This window comes from Carassius gibelio, chromosome A5 (genome assembly GCF_023724105.1).
Source record: "Carassius gibelio isolate Cgi1373 ecotype wild population from Czech Republic chromosome A5, carGib1.2-hapl.c, whole genome shotgun sequence".
Lineage (NCBI taxonomy): Eukaryota > Metazoa > Chordata > Actinopteri > Cypriniformes > Cyprinidae > Carassius > Carassius gibelio.
In genome coordinates, this window is record NC_068375.1 from 16,566,707 (window position 1) to 16,589,356 (window position 22,650).

Here is a 22,650-nt window from a genome sequence, read left to right on the forward strand (position 1 = left end):
TTCGTTAAAATTACATTTTAAATAAGGGGTAATCAGATTACAGTAACATCTGAAAACTATTTTAGATTACCAGTGATTACTTTTATTTTGATGTAATTTATTAATTTAATATTTAAGTTTGGGGATTTCAAACAATACCGCGACTGATTTTTTCCCGTTACAAGCACATAACGACACAAACATTCTCCTAGAAATCACACTATGCATTCAGTCAACAGATCCATACGAAGCATGCATAAAATAAAGGTTTATGAAGTCAAACAATAGCTTTATGTGGTTTACAGATGAACTTCTTTATTCATTCGAAATGTTCAGTATCATCTTTGGCTCGGTAATGCAAGTTCACGATCCAATTCGTGAACAGATGATTCTTATTCGTGAATCTTTTAAAATAATAATTTCCTTTATTTATTTATTTAATGAAACCAGTGTGGAAACCAATGCTTCACTAACGGGATAGATCTGGGTCAGGGTATATTCTGGCAAACCGTTTACCAATCAAGTTTCTCAATTGGCAAAGCAAACTGTGGTACACGCCACTACCAACACAGAATGGGTAAATCTGTGTTTTCTCAGCACAATATCATAGAAAGTATGAGGTTTGAGAAGTAGAAGGCGGGGCAACAGTTAAAACATTTTAAAGTTAAAGTTCATGCAAACAGATAAGTTTCGGTTTTTCATCATTTTTATGCTAAAATATCTCAATAGAGCCGTGTACATAATATGCTGATTAGTCATGTTGAATTAAAGGTTTATGAATGTCCAATTAAGACTCCATTACAACCATAATTGTAACTCAAACAAGCAGTATAATCAATACGGTAGCTGTTGTCAACCCTGTAACTGATGTGTCAACCCTGTTACTTGTATAATATTCTAATATAACTTAAAAAATGTAAATAAAAATGTAATCAATTAATTGTAAATGTTTAGTAAGAGAGGCTAATAATCCACTCAAAATTGAATTGAGGTGTTTAATTTTTGTTTCCATACATTTTTCTTAAAACAGAAGATGCTGGGAGAGTGTAATTTGGAAATGAACGTATTCATCCCCTTAAAAAAATAAAACTTTCAATATTCTCAATTCACAAACACTCTTAATGTAACAAGGGGGAGTATATCTTCCACAGTATATCAGATTTGTTCTATACATGTATTTAAAACCTTTTCAAAAAGTAATTAATATGTTGGTAACAGGGTTGACCAAAAACACACATTTAAATTAGTTAAATGAAAAAAATGAAAAAAATAAGATAGCCTGAGATGGCACGCCACATTTTCCTGAGAGGTAAGGATCTACTTAATCCAAAAAGGGGCTTAAAGATTTTCAAAACAGAAATTTGAAAATCAAACATTAAAAGTGGGAAATGGCACGTTTTCGTATAATGACCCAAAGACTGTGGTTTCAGACGAAGTTAGACCATAGACTGTATAAAAACAGGTTTAGAGTCTGCTTGTTCGCACTCGGTACTTTTGTTATGAACATGAAGAGGGACTGTGTGTGTGGGTGGGTGGTGAAGACATGGACAAGTAACGTTAAAGCTTATCAAACAGCGCTAGTCTTCACATGTCTGCTGTGAGTCACTGCATATCACGGAAAGCTCGTTTTTCCGTCAGGTTTCGTCAGACCTCCCACTGTACCTCACTTTCTTATCAGAGGTTATCACCACAGTTTCAACATTTTTCTGTAGTTGTGGCCAAATGGGTTGGTTGTGTTAACGGCCAAGAACTTTTTACATCTAGGTTACTCGACTGACGCAGGAGTCAGGAGAAGTGTTGCTTCATTTCATCTGAAACTAAAGACCTTGAATAAGGCCATCAGGTGTCGACTCGCGAGGGACAAAACGATCAAGTCCTTCATCTGGGGTTTGGTGAAAGGTCACATTAACAACAAATGAAATCTCCAGCTAATGCTGATTTGAATAATTTGGCCATGCTTTTCCTCATTAAAGAGATCAACCAAAAAATGAATATTAATCGTTATTGTCTTTACTTTCTCACCACGATGTCAGTCCAAACCCTAGAACGTTAATAGTAGAGGCTTTTGTAGACTTCAGTATGACACTGGATTATATATGTATTGATTTATGCTTTTTCACTTAGGCATGATTTCTATTTTTTTTTTTTAAATAAACACATTTCACAAAAATATTTAGCAGCCCGGCTGTTTTGAACATTGATGATAGTTTCTCTTATATATATTCTGAGCAGCAATTAGTATGATTTCTGGAGGATCGTGTGACTAGAATGTCTGCAGAAAATATATACAGTATATGGAAATTAATACACACACATATATAATATTTTACAGTATAACAGTTTTTACTTTGAACAAATAAATTATATATTTTTTTATATATGATATAAATAATATATATTTTTATACAAATTTTGTATATTTATTAAGGTCCCTCTTTCTGTAAATGAATCAGACAGGAAAGCAGACAAAATTTCAACATTTTATTTTTTTTGCAAATAACACTAAAAATGTTTACAAAAGCATTGTAGAAAGATTTGTGCGGAGTAAATTATCAAAACTAAACATGAATTTTACTTGAAATGAATTTGCACCTAATATGCATAAGGATTGTCATTCTCAGCAGCAAAAACCACAATGCATCTCAGAAGGACTTTATGAAGTGTTCAGTGTTTTTAAGCCCACCCTCAAAAGTTGTTGTGAGGGCATTTAGCAGCCCTGAAATGAAGGCCGAGGGGGGAAATAAAACAAATAACAATGGCTACACTGCTTAACCGTGTTGCTTCTAAAGCAAGTGAAATAAACAAGGATGATATGGCACTAAAAGCTCATCCCTGAAGGAGGGCATCATTCATCTAAGAAAAAAAAGGTTCGATTGCAATTGGAAATTTCCCTTGTACCCGACATGGCACTATGGCAATCTTCCCCAGTGGAACTCGAAGACACTCAGCCTTCCCTTTGATATTCCAGTTGGACAAACAGTGTGTTGAAAGCTTGAGATAGTTGTACAACAGGAGATCATTACACACGATAGGCTCACATCCCACAGATACAACACAAGCCTTTCTCCATCAAAGTTAACAGTTTTTACAACCACATACATTGTTCCATCTCCAATTTAGGACAATATTCACTTGGTTCTACTTCATAAATCTTAAGGGGAAAAAAAATGTCATGACCCCACTTGTAATATTACAAAATAATTACAAAATACAGAAATGAACGAGACCAAAGAAAATACCTTAAAAATTCAGATAATGTACATACCATTGAACATATGAATACATAAATATTTATCTGTCTGATTACAAAACCTTTTTACTTTATTATAAAATTTGCTTCTTACATATTGTATTGCTGTGTCAATACATAATACTGAGAGTTTCTTTGCACGTGTGGCAACACTTTACATCTTAAGTTCTTTGCTGTATCACATTATTACAAACTCACATAGTATGCTCTGGAAAATATTTCGTGACTTTTTCAATTGTTTGTTTTCTTTATTTGCCCCTGTATGCAATGAGGTTCTAATGCTCCGGTAAATGGGAAATCGATGGCACTACAGCTCTCTGTGTGGACCAGTTATCTACCAAACCAATGTAATCTTTGGTTAAGCATATAGGGGCAAAAGTCACCATAAGGAATCAGGAAACTATAGTAATGGCTCAGGCGCAGGTACTTTATATACTATTTGCACTGATGACCAAACTCAAAGAGCCGCTGTAACGGACTGGAAGTTCATTACACTAAAGCTTGAAATCCTTTCCCTCAATGTTTTGTTCACATACAGCTGCATAAGACAGACACTGCAAATACACAGTGTTTCCAGTTTAAATCTTGCACTAAATCTTCAAGATTAGCTAATTCCATGGCACAGGCAAATATGCAACAATGTGCACTGCAATCCACGAAAAAACACGGACGCAATAAGTAACAGATGGTTTACATCAAGTAAAAGTTAACAAACGTCAATCATTCCAGCAAGTGTCACCAAAACAGGAATGATTTACAGAAACATACGACTTTAAAACAACCGAGTGTAACTGCACACACGGGTTCTGGCACCTTCAGACTGATAACCAGACAGATTCATTTGGACAAACAGAGATGCAGGCGACGACTCGTCTTTAGTGATATTTTGCCACATCCTGTTCAAGTTGATTTAAGATATGGCCTCGATTCATATTTTAGCAATAGAGAAGGCTCCAAAAAAAGCAAAACGGTTAATAAATTTCAATAGACACAAGCAGTGATTCAAGTGCTAGAGTCTCTTTCGCCCACTGAGGGTTAGAGCACAGAAAAAATGTGCAAACTTCACCGATAACCCCTCAAAAAACTTTTGACCTTTAACCCCCCTTCCTCTTTGATTAGACTGTGGGCTCAGCAGACTGTAGTTGTGCTCTCGAGATTACAGAACAGATGTGTTTTGCTGTGAAAAGTGAGGGATGTAGTTCCCTGTAGTCGCCACTGATTCGCTGATATCTGTCTGACATTTCGACTAGTTCCACCATAAACCCACTACTTCTATGCGGCAGAATCACATTGTGTTCGTAAGTATTTGTAAGGCAGAAAAATTCAAGTCTCACTTTGTAAGTGTTCTACATGTGTGTTAAAAGCTACGATGCTTTAAAGGAGACTGTCTGAACTCTTTTAACAGCCATCATTACTGAAATGTTTCTGGCGTCAGAATAAATGTGACTAAAATACTGTGAAATGGAGAGAACCGCTGAAGTCACTAGTTTCCACTTGTCGACACTGCATCGTGCCAAGCGGTGGACGGTGACCCACCAGAGCAGTTCACCACAGTGTGACGAAAACATGCAAGCACTGACATGCCTGCAGAGATACACACACATATAATTACACACACAAACTCTCTCTCACTCACACACACACACACACATTCTGGATAAGACCCAGTGTTTTGTTAGCATATTAGATATTTCAGCTCTCCAATACTCTTAGAGGAGGTAAACCGATATCCATTCATTATCATAGGGTTTGACGTATGAAGAGCCGTGTTAGTTCAAGGTCTGCCTGTGTAGACCTGTATACAGTAGTGTGGGAAGAGATCTGAAACACTTTAAAAGCACAGGGTTTTAACCCTTTAAAGCTCTCTCATGCTGAAAGGGTTTATGACCCTTCAGGAACTATGGACTCTGTTAGCATGCGATGCATATATGTATTTTCAAAAGGCAAGATAGTGTGTTTCAGGCCTCTCGGGACTAGGCAACAGAAGCCTCTGGAAAGCCAGAGACGGTTGTTCGAAACTGAAGTGGGTGCTTTGAGCTTATATACGTTTTGATTGACGATATGGCAGTTTAAAAGGCCATGCTCAAGGAAAGAAAGAAGTCACGAGTCAAATAAGTGACCCTCGGCAAACGGTGGTGAGCGTGCGGGGCCTGGCCCCCGAAAACGAATCGCACAGTGAAAACTAACATATAAAAAGGGTGAGGAGGATCGCCGTGATGTCCTCAGGTGAGACTCCACCAGTCTTCTTCATCAACACTTTTGCCCCTCTACTGGGGACATGGCGATATAAGATCCGTTCCTCAACGGCTGATTGTTCCGGTTCTCTGGGGAATCCTCTGCTTGGTTGCTCACTTGAGTGTAAGCCGTTTCGTCTTTCGCCGTCTGTACAGAACATGCAGGACCATTAGCGTGTGCATTGGTAAAAACATGTGGATGTCAACATGAAACCACGTAGCACTATGGACTATGTAGCTAAACATCTACTCTAATGCTGTGAGAGACTGCAGATGTTCATTACAATCATCATGCAGGAAAAGCAATGAAGATGACTTGCAGAAATAGAAGTTATTTAAAAACAACAAACAAGGTATTCATACAAAACTTAAATGGTCACTCATAATGCTCAAAATAACCAAATACAATGATACAACAAGCAAATTTGAACAAAATGAAATCAAAATGTGTGTATAAGGGAAAATGAAGACTTACAGCAAAAGAATGAAAAGCTTCAGTAAAATCAATGCGTTTTACTTCATTCTGAATTGGAACAAAAAAAGGGGAGGAAAAATGTTACTGGAAATGAAAGCATAACAGCATTGTGCAACAATGATAGATCTCAAGTCATAAATTCTATAAAGGAACTTTTGAACATTAGTATATAAATGAGAAAAACCAAAGTTTTTCCCACTGAACCATAACAATGGTTGACCAACCCAACTGATAAATACTGTATAATCGAAAAAAAAAAACTGAACACATTATATAAAGTAATACATTCACTAGAGCACATGCATTCCCTCATGCAGGTGCATGCACGGGTATTAAAGCTAGGGTTAGAGCCGTCAAGGTGAGTGACTCATTTAACTGACTTTAGTCTAGGGTGTGTAAGGTTTGATGGGATATTAAAGGCTTTTCCAGACCGGCATTTCTAGAAAATATTAACTGTTACTCCATTAATATCATCCCATGGAAAGGTATCATTGAGCTACAAACGACATTTCTACTCTTTAATTAAGCAATATATAAGCTGATGAGGTCGTAAATTGTATTTACCTTTCTCTGGCGGTTCCTGCAGACGAGGAAGATCAGGACCACAAGTAAAATGACCCCCAGTCCCACAATGATGACTGGGAAGTTGGACACCATTGTTACAATCAGCAGGAGCGTCCTCATCTGGGCTGCAGAATCATCGTCGATAGTTGCGGTCTGAAAATTCAGCAGAAAACAAATGACCTCTCTGAAGAGAAAAATTTATTTTCTGAAGGAAGCAAGGATGACATGAAAGCTCACCTCGTTGACATACATGATGGGGAAAATTGTCTCATTCAGGTTTTTTGTTTTGCTGAAAAGGAAAAAATGGAAAAAAGTCTCATTAGCCGTTTTTTTCCCCATTCCAGAACATTCTTTAATAGTTTTCGTGAGGGCAATTTTACTCACGGAAAGCCAGGGACTCTCTTCAGTATGACATTGAGCTGAGCTCTCTTACAGGCACGAATGGGAACCCCCGTGGTCTGCAGAAGAGAGCCAAAGGGTTAATTCACTATTCAAAGTCAACCAATGTTCACCACATTACACAGTCTCTATGATCTGTTCCACCCGAAACCATCCATCAAACAGCAACTAAATGAGTATATTTTCCGTCACGACATGCTACAGAAACAATGGCTGGGACTTTAGGGAGAGTTAAGTAGGTTTGGTTTCACATTCACATTCACTTGTGGTTGTTACCAGAGTGAATCACCTTATTTTTTCCTGTTATGGTAAGTACGGGTGTGTAAAACTTTCAGATTATAAACCACAAGAGCACAAACAGATCAGTGCTGTCGCTGTGAAAATCAAAAAAATTCTGCACTGCTTACCGGGTTGATGTCGAGATACGTTTCATGGTCTTCCTCGTTTGGATTCATTCCATCAATGGCACTGATGTACTTCTTATCAGCTTGGTAGAAATGAGGGAATGACACAACAATGGGTGCACCTGTATAATGAAGGGGGAATTAGTTGCTGTTCCTTAATTCAGATTAGTTATCACTCACATGCAGTGCAACCATCTAGGAAAGCTCTATGAATATGAAATAATTCTTTACGACTTATTTATCAGCTACGGCATTTCTAACGTCTGGTCATAAAGATCATAAAAAAAAATGTTTTATGCTTGTCCAACTAAGCCAGTAGTTCAGATTTTTCCCTGGCCATGCCACACACAAAAAAAATGTGTGACAAAAGACAGAAAAATAAGATTTATATGTTCAATTTACAACAAATTTGTTAGCAAATTTTTAGCTATAACATAACTCCACGACATCTATAAATTCATATACTTAAAAATGATGGCAAATGATAGCATATTTTATACTTAAATATGTTTAAAAATGTATAAATTATTCCCTATTCCTTACGCTTTCTTACATTTTTTATTATTATTATTAATGAATAGAAAGTTTAAAAGAACAACATTTTATTAATATAGAAATCTTTTGTAACATTGTAACAACTGAATGTGTTCTTGCTGAATGAATGTACTAATTTCTATAAAACGAAATCTTACTGACCCCAAACCTTTGAACGGTAAAGTAAATATATTTCTCCAAATACAAATGCTTATGTTTGTAAGTCATTAAGACATGTAAATGATCAAAAAAGTAAAAAAAAAAAGCATCACTGGAGCAGGTGACTGTTCAGACTGCAAATTTGCAGTTTTCCGATTTGACTTCTTATGTTTCTTGACATTTTCCATTCTATAAAATAATGACAATGAGGCATTTTCTGGGACTTTTGGGGTTTTTTATGCACACTAACAGAAAATTAAAACATCCTCTTTTTAAAGCACATACTCAATAACAAGACAGCTAGTACCTGAACTTCCATCACGAACACAAAATACTGTTAAGTGCTTAGACAATCATTACCTAAGAATAATATGTAACATATCTCTGATTTATATCCAGTACCCCATTCCTTAATAACACTTTAAATGTAACCACTAATGAACCGTCTTGAACCCTTCTAGGAATGCTGACTAATCAAAGTATGTGCAAACTTCGACAGCTGTTTCCTATCATGAGCCCTCACATGATAAAAGTGAGAGTTTACTTCTGTTCAGTAATAATAAAAGCCTGCTAGTTTATGGCGGAAACAATCGAGGCTGAGATAGAGTAATCTGTCTGAGAACACCTACAGCAAATCAAGTGCTTGAGCCATAAAACTGCACTAAACGTTATTCATTAAGCGCTGAACTCTGATTTCCCTTTCATAGTCCAAGAGTGAGCAAACAAAAGCACACTGATTTAACTTGAACTCGGGTTACGAGGCCACCTATCAGTAATGGGAAACCCTAAAATTCAATACTGAAAGCACACGCTTGATCTGTTGGTTTAATCTCAGTCTGGACCAGTTATTCAGGGCACCAAAACCTTTAGCACACTTAGATTACTCTACGTTGTACAACAAATTGCCTTATTTAAGAAGTTACTCTATTTTCCCTATGTAATTAAAAAAAACATCCCACATCTTTCCCACTGTAAAAACCTGCTCCAACGAACACGACGGCCCTGAAGCTAAGGTGTGGTGTGACCCAGAACAGGCTCACCTTGCCGACAGACGCTGACTTTGAGGACTCCTTTTCCTAGACAATCTCCAGCAGGCACACAGAAGCCAGCGTTACTGGGGTTCTCATCCGGGGGCGCGAGCACATCTGAAGGAGGGGCGAAGCGGAAGGCAGGGATGCCCTTCACTTCTGTGTCAGCCACGTAACCCAAATGAATGGATCTGCATGTAATAAAGAACATAAGTAACCATGTACAAGTAACCAAGTACATGGTAAGTGTTAAAACATGTTGCTTACCGGCAAAGATCAGCAGCAAAGATGTAGAGGAGCTCTTTCCTGGACAGGAAGGTGTGGAAGACACTGCCATCGGTACCATTGATCATGTTGCTCTGGTTAGACGACCACCAGTTCATCTGACTGTTAATGAGAAAATGAAAAGATGAGACCATTCTTTCTGCCACAGGTTAGAATAGAAAAGGAGAGAGAGAAAATGAGCACAATTAAATTGACTAAAAGTGACTGTGAAAACATTTATAATGGTTTATAAGAGATTTCTTTTTAAAATAAATGCTATTCTTTTGAGAATTCTATTCAACAAAGGATCCTGAAAAACAAATCATGATTTCCAGCAACAACAACAACAAAAAATTGCCATTATTCCAAACTTTTGGCCCATTGTATATATATCTGCAAAGTGTTTTGTAGTTGTATTTATTGGGATATGGGTCAATTTAAATCAGGATATGGGGTAACTGAGAAGCACAGGAGCTTTGTTCCTAGACTTTATACTATTGACTCATCTTATCTAGCATCTAATGCAGGCATGCTGTGTTTAGCCCAATTTCCAAAGAATTGTCACTATGTCAGTAAGGCAATGCGGATTACGCAAGCACTGAGGTACCTGATGCCATTCCACGTGTCAATCTTGCCGTAGTCCATGTAGTTCTTCTCTCCAGTGTGGAAGACGAATTCACCCTCATGGGTTCCATTTTTCTGTTTCAGCACATCAATTGTATTTAATATAATGTTATAACCATGAGCAGAAAATAATAAGAAAAGTCACATAAGGGTAAAGATGTCTAGAAATCATCAGAAAGTAGGAAAGTAAGTTGTTTGACGGCCATGATATTAATGCAAAGTCTAAATGTTTTATTAATGGTTCGAGGCACTGACATTACACCTACTATTGCACAAACTGCAGATATTTAATATCTGTCCTAAATCTTCTACACATATAATCCCTGAAGAAAGTCTAAAACCCATTAGAGTAAACCAGGCCACTGTGTCAAGCCTGATGCACTGGTCAACATCTGCAGTTTATGACGGACAGGGTCATGATAACCTCACTGACCTATCCTGTTCTGATCACATATGTACTTTAGAGGTTGTGTGTGCTACTTTGTGTTGGTTGCACAGATATATGACCCATTTAGAACACATATAATCTCCATTTAGACTGACTTAAGCACTGAATATGACAAAACGGCAGATTCTCACATTGTACATAAGGCCGAAATGCTCATCCACGTCTGGACTCATGGTGTGGATTTTGGACAGCAGTGGATCTTTGAAACCCCACAGGACCTCATGAACTGTACGATTCATAAACACCTCGATGCCCAAGGATCTCATCCACATAGACACAAACGACCTCAGAAAGAAGGGGTAGGAGTTTAACTCGTTCATCACGGCCTGAAACAAGAGGGAAAGAATTCAGAGCAAATTCTTTGCATTTGGATCAGTTAAATCAATTAAACAAGTGCTGTGGGCATTTGGGCTGACTAAATTTGTCAGTGCCAATGACAAAACCCCACTTACAATGAATGGAATGTTAACTGTTGTCACACGGTCAACCTCAGGATCTCCCACTGACATGTCACGGAGAAACACAAAGCTTTTGGGATTTGTGGCAAAGATTTTCGTCCCATTCTCTAGGAAAGTGACATTTTCCCTTGGTCGATATTCCCTGATAACAGAAAGAAGAATTTTATTTAATTTACAACGAAAATGGGCAACTGTCTCTTATGCTCACCAAGCCTGCATGTATTTGATCAAAAATACAGTAAAACTGTAAAATTACACTACTACTGTAAAATATATATATATTAAAATGTAATTCATTTCTCGAAGTAAAATTTTCAGCAGCCATTACTCCAGGCTTCGGTGTCACATGATCCTTCAGAAATTATGCTAATATCCCCAATTGGTGCTCAGTCATCATTTCTTATTATCTTCAATGCAGAAAAGAGTTTCGCTGCTTAATATTTTTGTGGACACAATGACAGTTTGTTTCCAGGATTCTTTCACTGCAAGCATTTCTTTGAAATAGGAATCTTTTCTATCATTACTCATGTCTTTACTGTCACTGAATTTTTTTTTTTTTTTTTTACATTTATATTCATTTGCCAGACACTTTTATACAAAGCCACTTACAGTTGAGGAATACAACAGGCGATTTATCATAACATGGCAATAAACGTTAGAAGTGCCTGTTATATAAGGTTTCAGTCATTGTAAAATACTAAAAAGCTAGGACGGGAGAATGATAAGAGAACAGAAAACGTGAAGGTTTATCATTTTTTTTTTATTATTATTATTATGATGCACTTAGATGCTCACGTAAAAGATTAGTTTTTTTTCATGCATGTAAATGTAATGTAAAAAACACTTAGTTTGCAAAAAATATAATTTTAACAAATATTTGACATTTAGTTTGAAGCAGGTAGGTAAAAGTTTCCTGTTTTATACGAACAGAATGAGTCATTTCTAGACTTGAGTGCCGCTGACATCATACATTATCGTTTAGAAAACGAAACACTTCAAGTGTCCCAAAAGCCTGAAAATGAACATGAATATCTGCATTTTTATTATATTTAAAGACTGGTAAATCACCTGTAGGTATATGGTCCTATTTGAGTGACTTTGGGCTTTTCCTTTCCAGCCAAAAACTCATCTGGATTGGAAACATTGAAGAAGAAATACTGCATGTAAACAGGTGGTGGTGGATTTATCCAGCCGTCCAGTACTCTACTGTTCTCAGCCAGTGTGATCTCCTGTGAATGAAACAGTCAGAGTCAGCGGTCAAGAGAGAGATAATAATAATAATTTAAATTATTAACCAAAAGACCAGGAAATGCTGTCTGTTTAAAAAGGCTAAACTCAGTGTTTAAGCTGAGTTTCAATATAATTTAGGGAAGAAAGAACACAAAAGCTGAATGCTGACTAAAGAAAAAGATTTAGGTGAAGTGTCAATGACCTGCTATGACAGAAATACTGCAGACATGAAGTAAAGCGAGTGCTGGGATGAGGGGAAAAAAAGAGGAAAGACCTCAGCAGACAGTACAAGCTGATTCAGAGTTATAAAAGAGGAAGAAAAACATCAATATCAGCCATCCACGACACACGAGAGCAGCACAAACACATTTCTCTGCTATTTGAATTTTCCATCAGAAAGCAGTTTCAGCAGTCACACTTCTCACTTCTTGACTGTCGTGATCTGAACTCAGAAAGAGGAACATGAACATTTCAGGTTCATTTTGAAATGACAAACTATTTTCAGAATAACGTCATTAATGGCTATGTGACAGCACAAAATTGTGTTGTAATAGACAAAACGAGTCTCCAAAGGGTGACTCGTGACAAACTCATAACAACCAGAAGGTCTGACTGCAGAATGCAGATAACACTATCTGACATCAAAAGCCATGACTTCAGCAGTGTAGCAGAACAGCGGCTTCAAAACAACAGACATCCCCGATCTACACTGGACCTTCGGCATCTGAAAGGTGCTTTCAGGAAAGTGATTTGAAATAGTAGTTTTGTTTGTTTTAAAATCAGTCGTTATTACATGTGATCTGCGTTATGATCTGAAACCAGTCGATTCATGACAAACGACACATTAATTTATGACCCCCCCCCCCCCCCCCCCAAAAAATGTCTTTGTTCAAACAGGTCATATAATTTAAGAGTAAACCAGTCTTTTTTCTTTTTATCTTTTCACATGTAAGCTCTGAATGGGTTCTCTGTCATTAGGAGTAACCCTGAGCTTTACTACAAAGTAAAGTACCAGTAAAAAAAATGTGCAGCTATTCAACTCGTTCAATCATGTGTAGCGAAATCAGAATAAAGCTTTTCTTTAAAGTAAGATTATGTTGCGTCACACACTGACTCTCTTTTCTAATCTTTCTCAGGAGGTAAGTCAGGGCATTTTTCTTTCATTTCTGCTTAATTTTAAGTTGTTAATTATATCTGGTTGAAAATGAATGATTTTGTTCTTAAAAAAAGCTATGTATTTTAGCTTATAGACACCAGCTCAAGTTCCACTGGCTGAAACCACCAGCCCACACCTTACCAAGTACGCCAAGTTGGAGTCGGTAAGATTTTTTTAAAAGTTTAAGTCTCTAATGCTCTTCAAAGTTATATTTATTAAACCAAACAGGCTATACAGTAATATTGTGAAATAATATTTTAAAAACTGTGATGTGAGGACAAAACTAAATTCAGCAGCCATTCCTCCAGTCTTCAGTGTCACATGATCCTTCACAACTCATTATTTTATGCTGATTCTTATTATCGATGTTGAAAAATTATATGCTGCTTGATATTTTTGTGGAAGTCATGTTTTTCATACCTCTTTGATGAATAGAAAGAAAATTTGTCTGAAAGAGCAATCTTTTGTCATAATGTAAAATAAATCTGACTGACCATAAACTTTTGAATGGTAGTGTACATGACTACAGTACATTCTTTACAGATTTTCTTACAACTATTCTTTGGAATATTAGTACGAATTATTTAAAAAATGATTACAGAAAACAAACTACTGCAGCAACCTCCAAACACAACTGCTGTGTTCAGCAACCTTGAGAAGAGAGATCTTTGAAGGTCCCAGTGGACATCAAACTAGTCAAAATGGTCAAAGCCTTGATCCAGCAACTCCTGCCAAGGTAAGAAAAACATTAAATGTTTGTATTTATACAGTGAGATCATTTGTCCTTTACGGGGAAGTAGTTGTTAACATTACAAAATGCCAATAAAGCAGATAACCAGATCCGGTCTTCTGCTTATGATGGTAGGAGCAACTGGAAAGGTTTTCTTTATTTACATAACTGACCATGTTGTACCAAAGTCCTTACACTGCAGAAAGGCAGATTTGAATGAATTAAGTGCAAACATTATTTCACAGCAAGGAATGAATACATTATGTCAAAGCCTGTATTTTAACCTGAGCTAAGGGGAAGTTTCACCTGTCAAAAGAGATGAAACGCTCTTAAGAAAAACTGCCTCAGAGCTACATACTGCTTCACATGTATATAGGAGCTCCTGAAACATGCCACCCACTCCACGCCCAACTCAAAAACACACACAGATCACCCGAGGGCTTGAAAAAGGGCTCTTGTCTAAAGAACATGTGAGATGTTTGAGTGCCAGACATGACTTGCTGAATATTAAAGGTGAAATAGTTTATCGTGAAGGTCAGTTATAAGGCTCTGGATCAACTGTCAATACAGGGCTAAACATTTCCAGCGATGTTAACACCCACCGATGAATCCCAGGTTAAAGGAATACCTTACACCGAACACTGAATACTACACTTGGTTAAAAATACTGAGGGTGGAGGTCAGATTTCCAAGGAGAAGCGACGGAGACCCTCCCCCACAGCCACACATACAGCTCACACCACAACACCACAGCCCCTGCATTTAACATGCGATGCGAATCAACAACCTTCCGCGTTACATTACATTAAACAAGAGGGATGCACTCCTCCGGCATCGTGCAACGGAAGCATTTCATTCATACACACAGACAACAACTCTGCTGAGGTGAGAGAGAGAGAGAGAGAGAGAGAGAGAGAGAGAGAGAGAGAGAGAGACGGGGGGAAAGGTCTTTTCCGCAATATGATGATAGGTTTTGCAGTCACATACAGCTAACTTTAATCATCAGGATTACTAACAAAAACACGTTTATTACATCACGGTAATTTAACATCATGTCCACCTGGAGAGGGGGCATTAAATCGCCAAATGACATGTTTTGAGTGTCCATAACATGAAATGGTGTAGTCTGAATCTGACCGAGAGGAAGAACATGAACTTGCCTTCCGCGAACAGAACCAGTCCAGAGATTGATATGACATTATTAGACTCGTTTGTTGTATGATTTAGCAATGCTTACATTACAAGTGACCTTAGTAACTCCGCGTGATGCTCAAACACAGAAGCCTTGTGTAGGACAACAGCAGCAGCCCGGAATCACTTTAAAAGCCGGGTTTTAACAGAACGCGCGATTTTCGTGGCATTAAACACTTTATGAAAGACTTACCTTTTTTATCCGTTCTTGAATCATTGTTTGGAAGACTTGAGCCACCAGAAGGGCGATTCCCAAAATGAGCAAATGAGCGCACACGATTCCGGTGGCGTAAATGGCACAAGATCTTCTAGTCATTTTTGTTTTTTAATCTTTCAAACTGGATGGTTTGAAGGGGGGATAATAATACTGTTCTGCCTTTCTATCTGTTTTTCTCTTGTTCCGAACTTCTACTCGAGAAACTCCCGTTATCTTTCCGTTTTTCGGATAGTCTCAAAGCCAGAGTCTTTTCCCCCCTTCTGTCTATCTTCGGAGGTCCGACACACGATCCCGGTGATGCGCGATTAACGGGAGTGTTTCTCGGATGCGGAGATAAGAGACTATCGGCTCTAAACGCAGAGGACCGGGTGTCTTCTCCTCCTCCCTCAATAGTTCAAATAAGACAGCCAAGCAAGAGAAACCGTTTTTAGACAGAGGGGCGTGTAACCCCTCCCTCTGAGCTGAGGTCACAAATTAAAGGGGTTTTCAAAACGGATTTATGTGCTGCATGTCAGAGCGACAAAATAAATATGCTGCTTAGCAACCTAACGTTACAGGCTGAGAAAAACAAACAAACAAATAAGTGTTATGCTAACAGCTAAACTGCAGAACGTCAGATATAATTCACGTTTCGATGTAAAGCTGTACAACTTCGTATCTGGCCTAATCCTAAACACTCTAGCAGTGCATTTAATGTATTAATATATAGTACATTAAGGTTTTTTGGGGGGGATATATGTGCGGTTAAAATGTATAAACTTGTCTCAAAAACAATAAAACTGCGCTGACGAAGCCACTGGAAGAGACGGTACAACTCAGCGGGGCGTTTTTTTTTTGTGTTTTTAAGAGACATCAGAGGCGAGACCGTTAGGTCCGCTATCTACTGTCGTGTCTCCTTAAATCTCGTGTGAATGAACATGAATAATGGGCGGCTCGCGCGGTTAGCGATGACGGTCGCATCCTTTTTGTCCGAGGAGCTCGCGATTCTATTGGATGACGTCTTCCCGGACCACCGTTCTAAGACCACCCCCGGACGAACGTGATTGGCTGAGGGCTCCGGAGTGTGATGCCGAATTTGATCGACCGATTTCGGGGCGGAGTTTATTTAAAGGGCGCCTGCAGCACTGAAGCACGCTGGAAATCTGCTGGTCTAATCCAGCGCATGAGTTTGATTTTCACTACCACAGAAAATAAAGCTCCTTGTAAGAATTGTGGAACCTTTTGGCACTACGATGATTAGTTATGATTTGGTGATCAAGCTGGTAATATTTTACCTATAGGCTACCCTAAATCATAACCCCAAAGGTTTGGCCATGTTTAGTATGCATTTAAATTTTTTTTCTGTTGTTGATTTTATATAACAAAGCCAAATAAGCTTATCAGTGTCAGTGTAATTCACTGGAAATGGGTGTAGTTTCCAAAGTTGCTGATTGCATCACTGGAATAATTAAAGACTTGAAGAAAACTAGGGGAAACTGAATTACCCATTATAACCCTTAAAAGGACTGGAAAATAACTCAGAGACAACTACTTTATTATAACATGTAACAGATATAAACATACATTGGCTTTCTTACGCAAGACTGCCATGTTTTAAACATGGTGAGTCGATGCCAGAGTTGTAAGACAATTGAACATAGTATTTGCAGGGATATACATATATATATATATATATATATATATATATATATATATATATAAAGCCAGCTCTTAAAAGTATGGTCTTAGTGTGAAGAACATTTAGATATATGCATTTTTTTTCGTATTTGTACAATGGAAAGGTTCCATGAATGTTATGAATGTTAAAGATTCTTCTTGAAACCATAAAGTCTATAAAGAAATTGTATTCTTAAGATTAACCCTCCTCTAGCCTATCAAAATGCCTGCATCAACCAGGGTTAAGTTAAGCTCTCTTTTACAAATGTAACAGAATTCCGATAAAAAAAGAAAGAAAGAAATACCCTCACTGGTTAACTAGTCAATGAATGCAGTTCTCAGAAAGATTAATTTATTGAATGACCTGTGTTTGACAAATAAAACCATCTGCCTGTGATATAGTAAAATCATAAACTTTATGGCTTTACTTTAATTGTACTTACTCTTGAACTGTTGTGAATTTACTGATAAAAGACAAAGTCAGCTGTAAGATGTCAAACCTGATGAAAAACTTGCCTGTACTTCAAGTGAGTTGATGTGACTTTTATCAAAGCTCTCTTGTGGAGTTAAGGATGCTCAGGCCAGAAACCATCTGTGAAAATAAGAGAAGTGAAAACAAACCTTTATAAGCACCAGAAGTCTATATCTCTTCTAGTCCTGTCAAATGATTAATCATGATTAATCGTATACAAAATAAAAGTTTTTATATATGTAATATATGTGTGTGTACTGTTTATATGTATTACGTATATATGAATACACACAAATACAGTACATATTTTGAAAATATTTACATGTATTTACATGTCTATATTTATACTCATATAATTTCTATTAAAAATACATATATTTATTAAATAAACATAACCTATTTTTCTGAAATACATGTTTGTGTGTGTATTAATATATACATAATAAATACACACAGCACACTTACATATAGGCCTATTATGTAAACATCATTTTTTATTTTGGGTGTGATTAACTGCAATTAATAGTTTGACAGCACTAATGCATTATAGCAAATGTAGATTTAGTTTCAGCAATCTTTTCAATGGACTATGCCGAAACATATGTAATCAGTTAATTCAGTTTCTTATTATCCACAACGATCATTCAAATGCAAGAAATGTATTTATTAAACTATAATATTTATGCTAATATATATATATATATATATATATATATATATATATATGGAAAACAATTTCTGATACAGAATAAAAAATAAATTAAAAGTTCCAACACAGCTTTTTTTTTTACATCACAGAATAAAAAAATAAGGTAATTGTGAATTTTTATCTCGTGCGATTTTATATATTAATTTTGTCATGATTCTGCCCTCGTGTCCTTGATTTTTCCTAGTCTTGAGGCAGGATCATGACAGACCCGTGTTTTGTGTACAAGCACATGGCCTTGCCTTTGGGCCATGTGCTTGTGTTGTCTCGTTCCCTTGCCCCGCCCCCCTTGTTAACCTAGTCGTGTCTTGATTGTCCCATCTGTGCCACCTGTCGTGTCTTGATTGTTCCCCTATTTAGCTTTCCTAGTGTGCTCTGTCTTGCGTCGGTTCATTGTACCTCTGATGAGAATTGTTCCCTAAGATTTGTCATTGTGATTGTACCTCAACGGTGTTCTACAATTGTGATTGTGTGTGAGATTGTGCTGTACCCGCTGAAGTCCTTGTATTACCGTGAGTGTTTATAGTTAGTATTTAGAGTCCTTGTTTATCTTGTCAGTCCAGTCCTGTTTTAGTTATTTAGTCTTTACCTTGCTCCGTGTTTTCCCCCTCGTGGGTTTTGTTTTCCCCTTTTTGTATTTAATAAACCCTTTGTTTTGAGATCCCAGTCTGCACTTGAGTTCCTCCTTGCCTAAACCTGACAAATTTAACAATTTTTTAATTTTATTTGGGTTTTTACTCAATTTTAAAATAAAAAGTTGCAATTTATTTTTATTTTTTATCAACTAAAGAAGCATTTTTTTACGTGTCTGTCTGCAGGAATGCTATATTCAGATATATGTGTTTAAAATACATATCTGAAATACAAAATATAATTTTGTAATTTTAAAGCCTTTGGGGGAAAGTAATGAGTTTTTTTTTTTTTTTTTTTTTTTGTATTTTCAAAATACATAAAATATTTGTGCCAGTCAATGTCTTAATCAGAGTGCTGATTTTGTGTGTCACCAGTTCAGACATCCCCCAACCCCAACACTCATCATGTGAGCTGCAGCTGTACAGATCCATTCAGCATTGGGTGAGTGTCTTTTCTGAAATAAGAGAAGGTGTGGATGTCATGGTCAATTATACTTGTTTATTAAAGTTAAAATAGCGCATCATTCAGATTTGCCTTCAGTTAACATGAAACAATAAAACTACTGCATTAGCCAATCAGTTTTGATAGTCAATCGGTTGTTGTTTTTTCAGGGGAGGTCAATGGGAGAAGGGCCTCAGTCAGGAACATGACCAAGAACCTGATGGTCACTCCAGCGTTTCTCTGTGGAGAGAGGAGAACATTCCAAGAACAACCATTTCTGCAGCACTCCACCAATCAGGCCTGAACGGTAGAGTAGTCAGACCCAAACCTACACTACAGTGAAATATGGTGGTGGCAGTGTCATGCTGTGGGGATGTTTTTCAGCGGCAGGGAGTGGGACACTGGTCATGATCGAGGGAAAGATAAAAATGCAGCAATGTACAGAGACATCCTTGATAAAAACCTGCTACAGAGCACTCACGACCTCAGACTGGGGTGAAGGTTCATCTTCCAACAGGACAATGACTCTAAGCACACAGCCAAGATAACAAAGGAGTGGCTACAGGCGACTCTGTGAATGTCCTTGAGTGGCCGAGCCAGAGCCCAGACTTGAACCCAATTGAACGGGGAAGAATGGGAGAAATTGCCCAAGGTGTGCCAAGCTTATAGCATCATACTCAAAAAGACTTGAGGCTCTAATTTGGTGCTAAAAATGCTTCAACGAAGTATTGAGCAAAGGCTGTGAATACTTATGTACATGTTGTTGTTTGTTTTTGTTTGTTTCTTTATTTTTTTAACTTTTGGTTTTATATATAAAAAAAAAACTGAACAAATAGTGTTAAATGCTATTTAAACGAATTCTAATTTTAATATTTACATTTTACATAAACTTTCTAATTTGAATAAACTATATATACAACAAAATAAACTTTACATGAAATAAATCAAAAATGGTTTGTGTTTCCTACAGGGCAGGGAAGGGAAGAGGTATATGTAAAATGAAGACACAAGTTTCTAAGCAGTAGTACACATCTAAATGTTCGGTTGTTTTCAGGTCCAGATAGATTTCAGTTTACAGGGATGCCTACACTGGATGGCCAATTTCACATGCAATTATAGTATTTTCAAAATACAAAACACTGTATTTGTATTTAAATAAATTTTTCCACACAGTATTTTGTATTTTAAATCTATTTTCATGTATTCATGCTCATCCTTGCCTGTCTGAAGACTCCTGTACATGTCGTGTGTGTCAATGACGCAAACTGCTTTCAGTTGCATCCTGTTGAGTGCAGGAAAAGGAAGGGTTTGAGAGTGTTAGGAAAACATTACTTATTTATTTGTTTAGTGTTGTTTCTACATTTTCTACATGTTTCAAAATGACCACAGATTGAAGTAGAAAAGAAAGAATAACAAATACATCACAAAATCGTGATTGTCTTGCAAAAGCTGAATCAAAGTTTCCTTTTGTAAGTCAGTAGGTTTTGGCATGCTGACTATAACTAAACTTTATCTAAAATCGCTTTAATAAAAGATTTCTTTGTGCTGAGCAGTAGCAAGCAAAGCCATCCCATATCTTAAGTGTTTAACTGGAATGGATAAATAAATCACTAATTACCTGCAAAGTTGCACTATATGACGTTGTAAAATCTGATTTGTGTAACAGTGCATCCACGTTTCTTTACTTCATAAATATGATTAGCAGAGAGCAGTGTTTTATTTTTTTGTCCACTTTACCACTTTTTACACTGCGTGTTGCAATCATGCAATGCAGCAGACAACATATATTTTTGATGCAATTTCTCACATTATTCAAGCTGCTCTTTTTGCGAAACCCACTTGTGGACGAAGCTCAAAACATTTTTGTTGGAACCTGAACTGTACAAATGCAAAATGTGAATAATACAACTATTCAGAAAATACAAAGGTCTTTTATGTAAAGAGGAGTTTAAATATGTTCCGCTATGGATTATGGCCGAACATAATTTCCTTACGTATATCCTCTTCAGTGAAGATACAGAGCTTGTGATTGTTGGTCTGTTGACATGACCTCTGGCACAAGAGTGAGACAGTCACATTCTCTGTCTGCCCCTCCTTTCACAACGATGCATTTATATATTTCACTGGGTGCTGCACGTCTGCATATGGAAAAAAAAGCAGGACAAGTTTGAACAACAGGGAAGGAACAACACTTAAATAATGCCTCATAAACTAGACTTTAAAGCAGAGTGCTTATAGTCCAGCTCTTGGAGATCCTCCTTAATCTTTTGTACGCCTACCTGAAATGGTGAAAAGCTATTGCTTCACCTTAAAGGGATAGTTCACCACAAGATATAAATCTGTATGACTTTATATATATATATATATATATATATATATATATATATATATATTTATTTATATGTATATATATATACACACACACACACATACACACACACACAGAGCTGGGTAGATTACTTATGAATTGACAAAATTTGTAATATAATCTCTTAGATTACACATTTTTGGTAACCTAATCTGATTACTTTTGGATTACATTTAGATTACATTTGTGTTTACCCTTATTTGATATCTCATATACTGAATTAGCCTAATCTTGTGCTATTTTGACAGATAAAAATCTCATGTCATAATCTTTACTCAAAACACATTACTTCTCCATTGCTTTCAATGTCCCTCGATTTTTAATGACAATTCTGGTTTTATTTCTTAAATTTTGTTATATATTTTAAATGTGGATGTAATTTTGGTTTTAAGCTGTGATTTTATTTTTGCCATTTTGATGTTCTATTAACTATTTATTTTATTCTGATGCTGTAAAGCACATTGGTCAGCTACTGCTGTTTTAAATGGTGCTATATAAATAAACTAAACTTGAAAATATGATAAAAAGACAAAAATATATTCCAAAAATATATATTTCATTCACCAACAAGAGCCACAATAGCTTCTTTTTCAAGTGTAATGTATGGACAGTTAATACTTGAAAAAATAGTAACACTAACCTTGCTGGTAGTGTTTGCTAGTAACACTGAATAAAACAAAATCACATCTTATGATTTTGAAGCATATTTACTTAGAAGTACATTTAGAAAAACAGCTACATTACAAAAAACAATATTGAAAAACATTAAAAATTAACAGCAATATCACTGCTAGGTCAAATATGAATATGTGCATAAGGTAGTAACAACGAAGAAAAAACTACATTACAAAAATATATTAAAGAACATGAAATTCCCAGCAATAACATGCTAGGTCAAAGATTTCCATGGACAGCAAATGAATCCGTGGCAGGCAGAGATTACACTGAACAGTGTCTTTCTTTACAATTAAATCATGTCTGTAGATCCAGTGATTAAAGGCTGCTTTCCCAGCTATTTTCCATGATCTTG

At 36.6% G+C, this 22,650-nt stretch overlaps 1 protein-coding gene and 1 long non-coding RNA gene across 2 annotated transcripts; one reads left to right on the forward strand and one right to left on the reverse strand.

Moving 5' to 3' along the window:
• Positions 1 to 2,447: 2,447 nt before the first annotated feature.
• Positions 2,448 to 16,282, reverse strand: LOC127998275 (lysosome membrane protein 2). The gene is made up of 13 exons (XM_052592097.1): positions 15,321 to 16,282; positions 11,889 to 12,049; positions 10,815 to 10,962; positions 10,494 to 10,688; positions 9,898 to 9,989; positions 9,294 to 9,413; positions 9,039 to 9,217; positions 7,309 to 7,427; positions 6,887 to 6,960; positions 6,740 to 6,791; positions 6,503 to 6,655; positions 5,939 to 5,986; positions 2,448 to 5,611 (listed from the first exon to the last, which is right to left on the reverse strand). The coding sequence occupies exons 1-13, from the start codon at positions 15,441 to 15,443 to the stop codon at positions 5,480 to 5,482; spliced, it is 1,596 nt and encodes a 531-aa protein (XP_052448057.1). The 5' UTR covers positions 15,444 to 16,282; the 3' UTR covers positions 2,448 to 5,479.
• A 2,050-nt stretch (positions 16,283 to 18,332) lies between these two features.
• LOC127987880 (uncharacterized) lies at positions 18,333 to 20,365 on the forward strand. The gene is made up of 3 exons (XR_008161460.1): positions 18,333 to 18,690; positions 19,186 to 19,252; positions 19,423 to 20,365. It is a non-coding gene; the product is annotated as an uncharacterized LOC127987880 (long non-coding RNA).
• Positions 20,366 to 22,650: the final 2,285 nt, after the last annotated feature.

Excerpts from the sequence above, each read along its gene's own strand:
- LOC127998275 (XM_052592097.1), bottom strand. The coding sequence starts at position 15,443 with ATGACTAGAAGATCTTGTGCCATTTACGCCACCGGAATCGTGTGCGCT. Across the intron at positions 7,428-9,038 it reads AGTCAGCGTCTGTCGGCAAG|GTGCACCCATTGTTGTGTCA; the intron begins GTGAGCCTGTTC and ends TTCATTATACAG. Across the intron at positions 6,961-7,308 it reads CGTATCTCGACATCAACCCG|ACCACGGGGGTTCCCATTCG; the intron begins GTAAGCAGTGCA and ends TCTCTTCTGCAG.